A 13,210-nucleotide genomic window follows, 5' to 3' on the forward strand; every position below is an offset into this window, starting at 1 on the left:
TGATTCGAGTCGTTTTCATTTGAGTTGAGTCGTTTTCATTTCAAAACATAGAGAAGTGAGTGCAGGTCGTTATCCTTTTCCGAACAGAAAACCCTCATATCATCGTATACCAAATCAATCCTTTTATGTATTTTTTAGAAACCCCAATTTATTTTTGTCGAAGGCAACTTATTAGGAGAAGTGAGGTGTTGAAATGACTGAAATAATTCTGAACACAAGTCATGTACAACTTATTCTAGGTTAATTTTGGAAAATTAGTATATAACAAAAATCACTTAAAATTTTAATTCATATAAAAATTTTAAAATGATTTATAAGTTTATATAACATTTTAAAAAAATTCCAAAAAAATTCATTGAGTAAATAAAGACTGCTGTTTGCGACAAGTATTTGGAATTATATGTTTGCCTGCCTCCATTGCCATCGAGGTTGAATAAATAAAAAAAATATAGATTTCGAACTTTCAACCCAAACTTAAAAGTATGAAAAGAACATCGGTAGGTATTTGCTAATTTTTTTTTCAACGAAGAAAATATGAGCACAGTTATGCTGCAATCAAATACAGAGTTTCAAATTTCTTGTGAAAAAAAAAAAAAATCAAGAGGAACAATGAAGAGAGGATCTCTTATTCCCCAAAAATTGCTGCTATCTTCTGTCGCTTTTGACCTTTCCCACCACCATGACAATAACATTACACAGATGAAATCACATAATCAAGTGATTTCGCTCCTTCAAGGCAGCTCCGCCTATGATTAAACGGCAGGTAAGCTTTGTACAAGTATACCAGAATCCCGAAACCAACGAACGCGCAAGTACAATCCATGAATGTGTCAGTTTTGATCATTGAGGTGTCAGATGTCTGTAATATAAAAAATACTTGACGACTTCATATGAGGAGATGACTATGCCAACAGAAGGGCCGGCACGGCCAACACGGGGAACAACTCCCATGAACAACCCCTTCATCCTTCCGTCCCTATTAAACACAAAAAAGCACGAGGCCACGGTTGGTTAAAAGAAAATTGAACATTAATTTAGGGAACTGAAATCATGTGATTGATGGCTTATATTGCGGTTAGAAGTCTCATATACCTCCAAATTTCAAGCAACGTTTTTCTTGTTGTCATCATCAATGCTCTTGCAGGATCCTTCTGCAAAAAGACAACTGTTAAAATTCAAACAGTTCATCTTTTTAATTTTGGGTGCGTTTGAATCTTGTGAATAAGTTCGATAGCACATTTGGGATTGCTTCACTGTTTCTTTCAGTACAATGACAAGAAAGGAAAGGAAACAAAATCACGGTGAAGCTTATTTTAGAAAAATAACCTCTATTTGTCGTCGAGTTTTGGCCACATCAAGTGGACATGTAGCAGCAGCTGCGAGGCTTCCTGCAACAAATCCTGCAGAGAAATTTGCCCCAAGGACACTGGCTGCGCTGGGTTCATCACCCACCAGACCAAGAATTCTTCGCCTGATCTGCACAGAAGGGGCAAATGAATAAGTTGAATCAAGTTGTATACACCTGCTGGTGCAAGGCGTAAAAGAAAATCAGAAGGTAGGTTTTGAATGTTCTTGAAATAAGTGACTCACTGGTTCAAGGGTTGACCAACAGATTGCAGAAAAAGGAACATCACGGGTAAGTTGAGCCCCAAGGCCAGTCCACAAGAGGCGATAGTTTTGAACTGTTACAGAAAGAAAAAATGAAGGCCATCAATAATCTATTTTAACTAAAAGGTGACCTTATAACTATTCTCAGCGAAATCAGCTGCAAATCCAATTACTTATGACAGATGGAACGGTAGAGAATAAATCAAAACTAGAAGTAGGGAGTTCACATACAGTTTTGAAGGGGGGTTTTGTTCTTGACAGGGTCAATGACCCTATTCAGCGTCCCCCAAACTCCTGGAGGCTTCACACCGGCTTGAGTTTCCCTGAATGCCTACATTTAAAGAAGGGAGAATGAGAAATTTCAATTTTGGGAGAAAAGAAAAGACAAACTTTATCATCCACATAGACTAGTTCTCCTTACATAATCATCAAGATAATTAGTCAATACATGAATGACAGTTTATCAAGGATTTGGAAAACATGATCTGGTATTTAAGCAAAATATATAGTTAGTCATCTTCTTGTCTGATGCTAATTGTATTTTTATGCCGCAGATTCTCAATAACAATTGTTATAATTTGAGGCCTGCATAAAAGATAAACTAGGGCATCAAATCTACATAAAAGATACCTGCATGCGCGTCCTTGCCAGTTCAACAGGGTAACAAGAAACGCAAGCTAAGGATCGTGCTATTGACCCTGCAACTAATGGCACATATGGTGTCAAACTTGGAGCATTCGTAGTTGTGAAATCTTCCATCCAATTGCGGAAAATGTCATAACAAGGCATGTAGATCCCCACCTGATTGACAAATAGAAAAAGTAAGTACTAGCAACATTACTTCCAGAACAAAGTGCATGGGATCTAACGCTGCAAGGAACCATTTAGATAAAAGAGGTAATCATTGGAAAGAGGAGACTTACAGTTGGCATGGCCAATGCTAAGCTTGCAGTAGTACCTCTCCAGAGTCTCCAAAATCCTTCCTGCACCAATTTATTCCTGTGAAACCCCTCTAATATTATTAAAAAGTTTGCCTACAAACTCAAAGACGATGACCTAAATAAACAGATAGTCCCTTAATGGCCATACATTAGGCACATGGACAAGGCAACGAAAAGTGTCTTAACATGAAATTACCCAGATATTCTCTATCTATGACTGTATACAATACTTCCAATCTGTTCGCAATTAATGAGAGAGAAAGTGAGTAGCTTTTATTATAAGGTTAATTAAAAAAACATATGCCTGGTTTAACCTATGAAACAAATATTTAAGGTCGACACTTTACATCACAATATGACAGGAGCACTCTATTTGACTGCAAAGGTTATTTAAGGATAGATTGAACTATAAACACAAAGGAAGATAAGTCACCCCTTTTTGGGAGATGAATATACTACATAAACATAAATGTATGCACCCACTAACCTGGCGTATGACTTTGTACAGCACATCCAGTGTTCCTTTATACTGGTTACACTCTGGAGGGCAGACAGTCTTGGATCCAAGTATTGAGCTTGTGCGTGGCATGGAAGATCTCAAATCTGAAAGCATCTACAGATGATCCCAAAGCCAAAATGTAAGGTGCTTCAGTACAAGGAAATATCCGTACATGAAACCAGCTAGATATGATTCAAGCTTAATGAAAGCAATTAAGAATTGAAGATGAACTCAATAAAAGAGGCACTACTAAACTAAGTAATCGAAAACCAGTTGTGTACATACCGCGTTTGATTCTGTGCAAGCCACATCACATAGCCCCTGATAAGGAACTCCAGCAGCCTGTGCTTGCAACCTTGTCTGAAGGCAATGCAACAAACAATGCATAACACCAATCAATTGCCATAACACAAACCTCAAGGTTAGAGAGCTTTCTAAACATGAACCTTCACAAATGACTAAAATTTTCAGGCAAACACCAATCGGTTCAAAAGGGTAATTTCTAAACCAATAAAGTTACCCTTTTACTAATTCACAACAGCAAAAATATATGATTTTTTTCATGAGGGTTCTAAGAAGAATACAGAATCTCAATCACAGCATATGGAAAATGGGACAAATTGTCCAAAAGATGAAGAAATGGACAAATTTAAATACAATGAATCCAAAATAAGGAAGAGAAACAGCAGAACCTTGGCAACGTCAAGAGGGTTAACGAGAATCGCAGAGACGAAGGCGGCGCCCGCGGCGGATAAAGCCCGCTCGCCAAAACCCAAATTGGCGTCGGAAACACGCATGGAATGGAACAGTTTCTGCTGCTCTTTGGCTTCTCTGAACATGGTATCCACGTTTCCTTCGAAATCAACTCTGCTGGCGGCCACCGTGGTCATCCACGAGGGCAGGCCGTGCCTTGAACCCACCATTTCCTCCTCCCCCTGGTCTTTGCCGGTCTGTCCTGCAGAAAGTCTGGAGATTTATTTAATATATGGAAGAGAAAGACTGAAATTTTCATGGGGAGGACGCGAGAGAGTGCGTCATTGCATATGTGTTCGATACTACGATGTATAATTCGTGGCGTGGAGCAGAGGGCGCCAAACAAATTGGGACTGCTGTGCTGTGCCTGTGGATGTGGATTCCAATGGGAGAAATTTGAGTGGGCTTTTAGGACTCATTGTATTTGGGTTAAAACCGAGGACATTTTCACTCTTTCGTCTTCAAGTATTGAATAATTGATGTCACTCGTGCTCAAATTTTAATGTAATTGATTAACTATTTAATAGTCAAGTATGATATTATCCATTTTTTATTTTATATTTGACCGTTAGATGATAAATGTTCGTAACGTAATTGTGCTTCTTTAGTTCCATTATTATTGGAAACCCTCTCTCTAAAGTATTTCCATTTTCTCTAAGGATAATGTTTACTCAATTCATGCTATCTACAGTCAACTTAGTTATTTTTTGGGCATTGATTCGTATCTTTGACCACTTTTTTATGCACAAATTCATCTCCAACCAAAAAAAATAAAGCATCTCCAATAAGAATAGATAAATGTCCAAAAATGAAAAAAATAGCTACAACTGTCTAATAACCCATCTCCAATCAACAGACCATGTTTTGGACAAAAGTGCATCAGACTGATAGTACCTAAACTATCCTTTTGAAGAACCCAGCTAATTTCTAATAACCCATCTCCAATCAACATGCCATGTTTTGGACAAAAGTGCATCGGACTGATAGTACCTAAACTATCCTTATTAAGAACCCAGCTAATTAACCAAACATGTCCTTAATTATCAAAAATCAAAACCCTAACAAGTCCATCTTCTCCATTTGTCTCTGTGTGTAAACCTCTTTCTATCTTCCCCATCCACTTTTCCCTAGTCATCCTAACTTCTGGTATGTATATTTACTTTACAAGTCTTTTATGCTTCCTGTTATGAATCTTTCTAAAGAGTTAGAGTCTTGAAAATGGAATAAAGAAAATTAGGGAGTTTAAGTACTTCTTTCGGACCCTAAACACCATTGACATTGGCGTATTTGCATTTGTACCGGAGAAACTCTCCTATTAGAGCATATTCAATGGAGATGTCAAAAGATAAATGTTAAATGTTAATTTGATGGCTGACGTGACGATGTCAGATTTTCTCTTTTTCCAACCGATATGTTTTTTTGTTATAAATGATATTTGTAAGACCCATTTTAAAAATAAATCAATTTAAATAAATTTTCAAAATCTATAATTAGTGCATAAATGGGACCCACATAATAAAATAATTGAAAATTATTTGGCATCACCTTTTCTTATATGTTAAATTTGACATATGAAAACTCATATTTCGATCAACATAGGATTAACTTATTGGTTGGAGCTTGCTCATACTTTTAAATTTATTTTAATTGATTTCTTTTTAAAATGAGTCCTACAAATATCATTTATAACAAAAAAAAAAAACATATCAGTTGGAAAAAGAGAAAATATGACATTACCACGCCAGCCATCAAATTAACATTTGACATTTATCTTTTGATATCCCATTTAGAGATGCTTTTAAATGTTAGAACATAGTATTCTGGAATTCATCCCCATTTTGGTAGTCTTTGTTTGTTTGTTTGTTTATTATTATTTTTAATAATCAAGAAGAGAACTTCCATTATATTAAAAACTAGTATAAGGGCTCAAAAAGAGCCAGGTAAACATCAACATAAAGTACAAGGCCTAAGCAAAATGAGAGCCGCAACCAAGATACAACGCGAGACCCACATAAGCTTAGGCCTTGAGGCTGAAAAAACAAACAACAAAAAACCCTAATCTCAAGCAGCATAAACAGATCACCACCACAACCACATCCTCAGAGAAGCCAAACTCTAAACTGAGAATGTAGACACCATATTCAAGTCCCTTCACGAATCCCTGCAAATATATACAAACAAAGTATCTTATGGGTAAAAACTGAGGCTAAGTGTCACATCTCGGTTTGAGGGGAACCACTTCCCGGGCCCGCTCCACCACTATAGCACGATATTGTCTGCTTTGGGTCCCCAGCACACCCTCACGGTTTTGTTTCTAGGAACTCACACGAGAACTTCCCGATGGGTCACCCATCCTGAGAATGCTCTCGCGCATTACTCACTTAACTTCGGAGTTCCAATGGAACCCGAAGCCAGTGAGCTTCCAAAAGGCATCGTGCTAGGTAGAGATGAGAATATACATATAAGGATCACACCCCTGGGCGATGTGGGATGTCACAATCCACCCCCCCTTAAGGGCCCGACGTCCTCGTCGGCACACACGCGGCCAGGGTTAGGCTCTGATACCAAATTGTCACATCCCGGCCTGGGGGAGACCACTTCCCGGGCCCACTTCACCACCATATCACGATATTATCCGCTTTGGGCCCCTAACACACCCTCACGATTTTGTTTCTGGGAACTCATACGAGAACTTCCCGATGGGTCACCTATCCTGGAAATGCTCTCGCGCGCTACTCGCTTAACTTCGGAGTTCCCATGAAATCCGAAGCCAGTGAGCTCCCAAAAGGCCTCGTGCTAGGTAGAGATGAGAATATACATATAAGGATCACATCCCACATCGCCTAGAGGTGTGGTACAAGGCCTAAGCATCAATATAAAGTACAAGGACTAAGCAAAATGAGAGCCGCAACCAAGATACAATGCGAGACACACATAAGCTTAGGCCCTAAGGCTGAAAAAACAAACAACATAAAACCCTAATCTAAAGCAGCATAAACAGATCACTGTCACAACCACATCCTCAGAGAAGCCAAACTCTAAACTGAGAAAGTAGACATTCAAGTCCCTTCACGAATCCCTGCAAATATATACAAACAAAGTATCTTATGGGTAAAAAATAAGGTTAAGGGGTATGTAAAATACCCTTACTATGGCGAAGGCCACAAAACAATTGGCCTTGATGGGGATACGGCATGCCGGTTGGGGAGGGGGAAGAGGAGTGAGGGAGGAAAGTGGATCTTATATTCAATTTTTTGTCGGATCGGCTAAGGAAGAGGGAGGAATGAAAATTAAAAGACAGAAAGCAATAGGTGAAAAACGTCGAATAAGAGGCATAAGGTCCGGGATAGTTGAGACTTGTCTCAAGGAAAACTGAGATTAATCTCAGGGGAGAACGGAAATTGAAAAGGAAGGAAGAAAAGGATCCTTCCGCAAAAAGAAAACTGTTAAATTCAAACAGATCATCGTTTTAATTTTGGGTGCGCTAGAATCTCGTGAATAAATTCTGCAGCATATTTAGGATTGCATCACTGTTTCTTTCAGTACAATGACAAGAAAGGAAAGGAAACAAAATCATGGTGAAGCTTATCTTAGAGAAATAACGTCTATAGACTATTTGTCGTTGAGTTTTTGCCACATCTAATGGACACGTAGCAGCAGCTGCAAGGCTTCCTGCAACAAATCAGAGAAATTTGCCCCGAGGACACTGGCTGCGCTGGGTTCATCACCCACCAGACCAAGAATTCTTCGCCTGATCTGCACAGAAGGGGCAAATGAATAAGTTGAATCAAGTTGTCTACAACAGCTGGTGCAAGGCATAAAAGAAAATCAGAAGCTAGGTTTTGAATTTTCTTGAAATAATGTGACTCACTGGCTCAATGGCTCAAGGGTTAACCAACAGATTGCAGAAAAAGGAACATCGCAGGTAAGTTGCGTTCCAAGGGCAGTCCACAAGAGGCGATAGTTTTGTACTATTACAAAAAGAAAAAAGGAATGCCATCAATAATCTATTTTAACTAAAAGGCGACCTTAGAACTATTCTCAGCGAAATCAGCTGCAAATCCAATTACTCATGGCAGGTGGAACGGTAGAGAAATAAATCAAAACAAGAAGTAGGAGTTCACATACAGTTTTGAAGGGGGGGGGGGGGGGGGGGGTTTGTTCTTGACAGGGTCAATGACCCTATTCAGCGTCCCCCAAACTCCTGGAGGCTTCACACCGGCTTGGGTTTCCCGGAATGCCTACATTTACAGAAGGGAGAATGAGAAATTTAAAGTTTGGGAGAAAAGAAAAGACAAACGTTATCATCCATATAGAGTAGTTCTCCTTACATAATCATCAAGATAAGTAGTCAATACATGAAGGACAGTTTATCAGAGATTTGGAAAACGTAGTGTCGTTTTTAGGCAAAATATAGTTAAAAAATTAATTAGTAAACATTGGTCAATAGTCATCTTCTTGTCTGATGCTACTTGTATTTTTATGCCGCATATCCTCAATAACAATTGTTTTAATTTGGGACAAGGATTGTCTATCCTTTCATTTTCGGTAAAACTTCTGTGCACTTCTATTTGTGTAGTCACGGTTAAGTTACGTCAATATTTTATATTACTATTCATTTTTATTTTATTATCTCTATAAAAAATAATATAAAATATTAACGTGACTATACAAAACAGAAAAGCACATGACAGCACTGGAAGGGGAAGTGCTCCTTGTTCTTTAATTTGGGGTAGAGTTACTGACATGACACTCATGGGATTGGTCAAGAGGTGCTGCATAAAAGACAAATTAGGGCATCAAATCTGCTTAGAAGATATCTTATAGGTAAAAAGTCTAGAATTTGCAAGAGCTTTTTATAAAAATTGTTTCTATTATGTTATGAATAAACAGCTGTAAAATAAAGTTGTTAAGTGTTTGGTAAAATTTTATAATAAAATTGATGTGAATATGTTAAATGACTCAAAAGAATATAATATTTAATGCGATGTAATAATTGCTAAAGAGAATAATGTATGGTCAAAGATTGTCATTTTGATGTTCTAGCTTTTCCGATAAGTTGTTTTTTTTCCAAAGTACCATAGCACTAAACCAGCCTTGAACCAAATCAAGATTTGTGGTGGTGATAGTGTCAGGAAGGGTAGGCAGACGTACATCTACTGCTTTTAACCTTTCTTTCTCACTAATTTTTTAGAATAGTTGTCTATGTGTTTTTAGGGATATTTTGGATTCGGTTTCTAGTTATTAAATTTTTTTTACCAAAATTATAATAGTATTCAAATTTGATCAAAGTTTTTTGACTTTGTACACATCATTATATTACTAATAATATAAGTCTCTTGACTTTGTACACGTCATTATATTACTAATAATATGAATACTTCTATATATTTGATATTAATTGTTTGACATTTTATTAGATTTATATATGACATATAAACCTCAATAAGGAATAGCTGTAGTATCGTGGGTCTTTGTGAATCATATTTATGTATATATATTAGAATTAAGGTTAGGGTTTACAAATTCCATCCTATAAATTGTCTAGTTATCTTCCAAGCAAACCGTGAAGAATTAGGGTTAGGGTGTTTGTATTCAGGTTATTTGTGAGATAAATAATGAAGAAGAGAGTTCGGCCGACCTATCGACATGATCAATTTGTTCAGTTGAAGAAGGCGTATGTCTGCAACTTGGGAAGGAGAAGATGTTGGCCACACAAGCCATGAAGAAAAGAAACAACTCGGGAAAGAAATTGCGGGAAAATATTATTAAGGGTGATTGTTGCAGCTCGGTGGACCGAATCAGTGAGTTGCTACATGATATTGTTGTTAGTATACTGTCACTCGTGTCACTAAAGGAAGCAGCAGCTATTAGTATCCTTTCTAGGCGATGGCGCTATGTGTGGGCGTCCACTATGACTCTCGTCTTTGATTCTAATGAATTTGATGCGAACCCTCATCGCTTCGACAACCAGGACAGTCGTGCATACGTCGATTGGGTAAATCCACCACACAGGGGCACAACCATAAGACGATTCAGGACTTAAGTCACTCTCGATCACTTTCACTCAAAATTACGCCCTTCTCGTCCGAGCAATTTGGATGAAATTTTTTCGAATCTTTTTGTTTTTTCCAGTCTGATTCCAATCCTCGAAACTGTTTCACATGCCTCTCACATTACACAACTTAACAAAAATTTGGATGAAATAGAAGGGAGGTAATTGACGCTCTTGTACTAGTTAAGGGAATGCAAAAGCAAGTGGACAATCTATACTTAGTATAAATGCTAATAAATCCTAAAAAATCACTTAAAGTGCTTCCTGAAAGAAGCACCTAACTGATGTTTTTTTGTAAAAACGCTTAAAGTGCTTTTAAAATCTAAAAATATTTTTTCTATAAACGTTTTCAGTTATTTAAAAAACATATCCAAATGGACGAGCCCTTAATCACACGGGGGATAATTCATCAACTATGTGCAAAAGTGTTTGGCAGATGCCACGCGTTAAAACTTGGGAATGAAGGAAGTAATTGGTTCCTGCTCCTAGAAGTAAGTACTTGGTTTCTACCCCTAGAAGGAAGTACTTGGTTCCTAGAAGGAAACAGTGACAGCTGCTGCAAACCTTCAAATGGACCCTACTAGTACTCGTGTTTTTTGTCTACAATAATTTACGAGAAACGATAAAGAGATTATCAGAAAAATGAAATTTGAATTCTCTACTACCTCATGTTTTTAGTATAATTCTCGTGCCGACATCATAAAACATTGTATCAAAAACATGAGGTGATAGAAAATCCATAAAAAATCTCACTCTAATAGAATCTCCTTAGCGTTTCTCATATTTTATTTCTTTTTCTTTTTATGTATTCGCTTTGTTTTCTTTCCCCTTCAAATGAGCTAAATCATTTATCCTAGCTTAGATTGGGAGACTGGTGATTAGTGTGGTGCCAAAAATAATTTCTAAAATCATAGAGGCGACACATGAATTTTTGGACAAGAAAGACGAGATTACCCTCGTTAGACAAACGAGGCTCACCTAAATTTTCACGCGCATGAAACGGACAGCTCAAAATCCCCTTCATCAATGGAAGAGTCAAAGGTGATCATTAAAGAATTTATTCAAATGTCACTCATCAATCCCTCGTTGATTTCATTAAATAAAGTAACTTCCAGAATCTCCTATTTAATTTGGAATAATTACCATAATAAATTCAAAATGTTATTTTACATAATATCTTGAATTATTTCACCCATTTCTGTCATATATGGTCGGCCACTCCCAACCCTAAAGGCCGGCCACCCTTCTATAAATACTCAACTTATCCTACTAAAATGCTAAGTCATTTTGCTACCACAAACTTCTAAAAATACATTCATTTCATAATTCTAACTTTGGCATCAGAGGCTCTTCAGCCAAAACCTCCCACCCCAATTCATCGTGGGTGTGTGAGGCTTTTGGCCTTAATCGAATGTGGTATTATTTTGCAGGTGCATTTTCTTCAAAAGAAGAGACGACGGAAATTTGCATCCACACTTAGCACTTAAATAGGAGGCCCCTTCCCAAGAGGGATCCCCATTTTTCAAAAAAAAAAAAATGAGGATACCCTCTTGACCGTTAGATTTGGCTTTAATGAAATTTGGTGGTTGAGATTAAATCACAGGCCGCAGAATCTCAACCATAAAATTTCACTAAAGCCAAATTTAACGGTCAAGAGGGGATCCCCATTTTTTTTGAAAAAATGGGAATCCCTCTTGGGAAGGGATTCCCTTAAATAGAGGGAAACGTAGACTCAAAACGCTAGTTATATATCTCATGGGTGCAATTTTTGAACCATTTCGCTTTTGGGGTAAAAAGAAAAAAATAAATTAATAAAGTTGTATACTCTTCGACTAGGTAAAACTTGTGTGCAGCAACAAAACGGATTTAGGGCTTTGCCTCGACATAGATGGATTAGGCAAACCAAATAAGCAAGATAATATTATATTATTTTCTTCCATCTATTACATCTACTTCTATCATTTAATTTTGTCATCCTCCTTCACATAAGAAAACAATGATCGAAACAAAAGCTCAGCGGCTCACCCCTATTATGAATTCTAAAGAGAGTTATGTTGAAGATTTGTATAAAACGATTGTTAAAAATAAGCAAGAAGCTTATGATCTCTATAATGGGTATGTTGCGCGAATTGGCTTAAGCATTCGGGGAAACAAAGAAGATATGGCAAAAATGGTGATCGAAGAACACTTAATTTTGCATGTTCAAAAGAAGAACCTTTTGCAATGACAAAATGCTGAAATATGCACCCTAAATAAATGTATATTATTCGTGAAAAGTGTGAAATGACACAAGTGCTCTTGTGGAGGGTTATGCTTTATAATCATGGACCATTGAATTGAAGTTGAATTTCTCGTGTTTTCTAATTTTATTCAAATAGAATTCATTCTCACAAGTGCACAAGGGAAAAGAGATTAAAAACCAAATTTAAAATTGACTACATTACGACTAAGTTACGTTTATTAGCTCGTGAGGGCAAAATTGTAAACCTATATATATAGGGGAAATTCTATGTGGGTTTTAATCCTTCTCACTCAGCTCTCACTTCTGTATTTCTCATTTTGAACTGTACATCTCTAACTCGCTTTCTCTGGAGTTCTATCTTCTTCACGGCAGATGAATATTCACCTTGTCACGCTCCGATCCCGACATATGTCCAGGATCAACTTCAAAGTTGTCACGTGTCGATCCTGGACGTATGTCGGGATCAGGGCGTGTCACACCTCATATTTTTAGCAATATATTTTGGGTAAATTACACTTTACCATCTCATATTTGAGGTCTATTGCAACCTCATACAACATCTTCAAAAAATTTCACTTTCATACTTCACGTACTATTTTATTTCAATATAATACATCCATTACATTTTCCATCCATTGGTTCGTTAAGAGCTGACATGGCTGTCAAAAAAAAAAAAAAAAAAAACTAAACCCAAAAACCCATTCCTCCCAACCCACCTCCCTCTCTTCCACTCTCTTCACCTCCCCTCACATCCAAAAACCCACCCCCAACTCCCTCACAACCCCCCCATCCCACCCCACCTCCCCGAAGACCTAACCCTAGACCGCTCACTCCCTGAATCCCTCGAATTCGACCACATTGGCGACTTGACGTCCCTTAACCCTTTCCCTCCTCTTTTCTCCTTGAACTCCTTCCCTTCCTTCTGCCACGACAACGCTCTGCTCCTGCTGCCTTCACAGCTGGACCTATCCCACTCTGATTGAAACCCTTTCGGAAACTCCGCCGGTAACCTCCTCGACGCGGATAAGCTCATCTCTGTTGTATCGATCGATCTCATTCCTCCTATCGAAACCGTTGAACTCGTGCTCCGTCCTCTTCTAGACAGTTCTGGA

General features: G+C 37.8%; 1 protein-coding gene and 1 long non-coding RNA gene across 5 annotated transcripts; both read right to left on the reverse strand.

Annotated features, from left to right (window-relative positions):
- Window positions 1-504: 504 nt before the first annotated feature.
- LOC137721237 (mitochondrial carrier protein MTM1-like) lies at window positions 505-4,391 on the reverse strand. Of its 4 annotated transcripts, none has more exons than XM_068460337.2 (10): window positions 3,741-4,391; window positions 3,334-3,408; window positions 3,037-3,162; window positions 2,532-2,591; window positions 2,239-2,409; window positions 1,840-1,939; window positions 1,591-1,682; window positions 1,327-1,476; window positions 1,093-1,151; window positions 505-976 (listed from the first exon to the last, which is right to left on the reverse strand). In XM_068460337.2, the coding sequence occupies exons 1-10, from the start codon at window positions 3,969-3,971 to the stop codon at window positions 841-843; spliced, it is 1,200 nt and encodes a 399-aa protein (XP_068316438.1). In that variant the 5' UTR covers window positions 3,972-4,391; the 3' UTR covers window positions 505-840. The 4 variants fall into 4 exon arrangements, with proteins under 4 accessions (XP_068316438.1, XP_088552958.1, XP_088552951.1 ...); XM_088696832.1 differs by having other exon boundaries at window positions 2,532-2,607; window positions 3,741-4,346; XM_088696825.1 differs by having other exon boundaries at window positions 1,093-1,148; window positions 3,741-4,178.
- A 2,225-nt stretch (window positions 4,392-6,616) lies between these two features.
- LOC148699126 (uncharacterized) lies at window positions 6,617-8,102 on the reverse strand. The gene is made up of 3 exons (XR_015964195.1): window positions 7,930-8,102; window positions 7,673-7,772; window positions 6,617-7,557 (listed from the first exon to the last, which is right to left on the reverse strand). It is a non-coding gene; the product is annotated as an uncharacterized LOC148699126 (long non-coding RNA).
- Window positions 8,103-13,210: the final 5,108 nt, after the last annotated feature.

This window comes from Pyrus communis, chromosome 1 (genome assembly GCF_041283825.1).
Source record: "Pyrus communis isolate YQ-2024b chromosome 1, ASM4128382v1, whole genome shotgun sequence".
NCBI lineage: Eukaryota > Viridiplantae > Streptophyta > Magnoliopsida > Rosales > Rosaceae > Pyrus > Pyrus communis.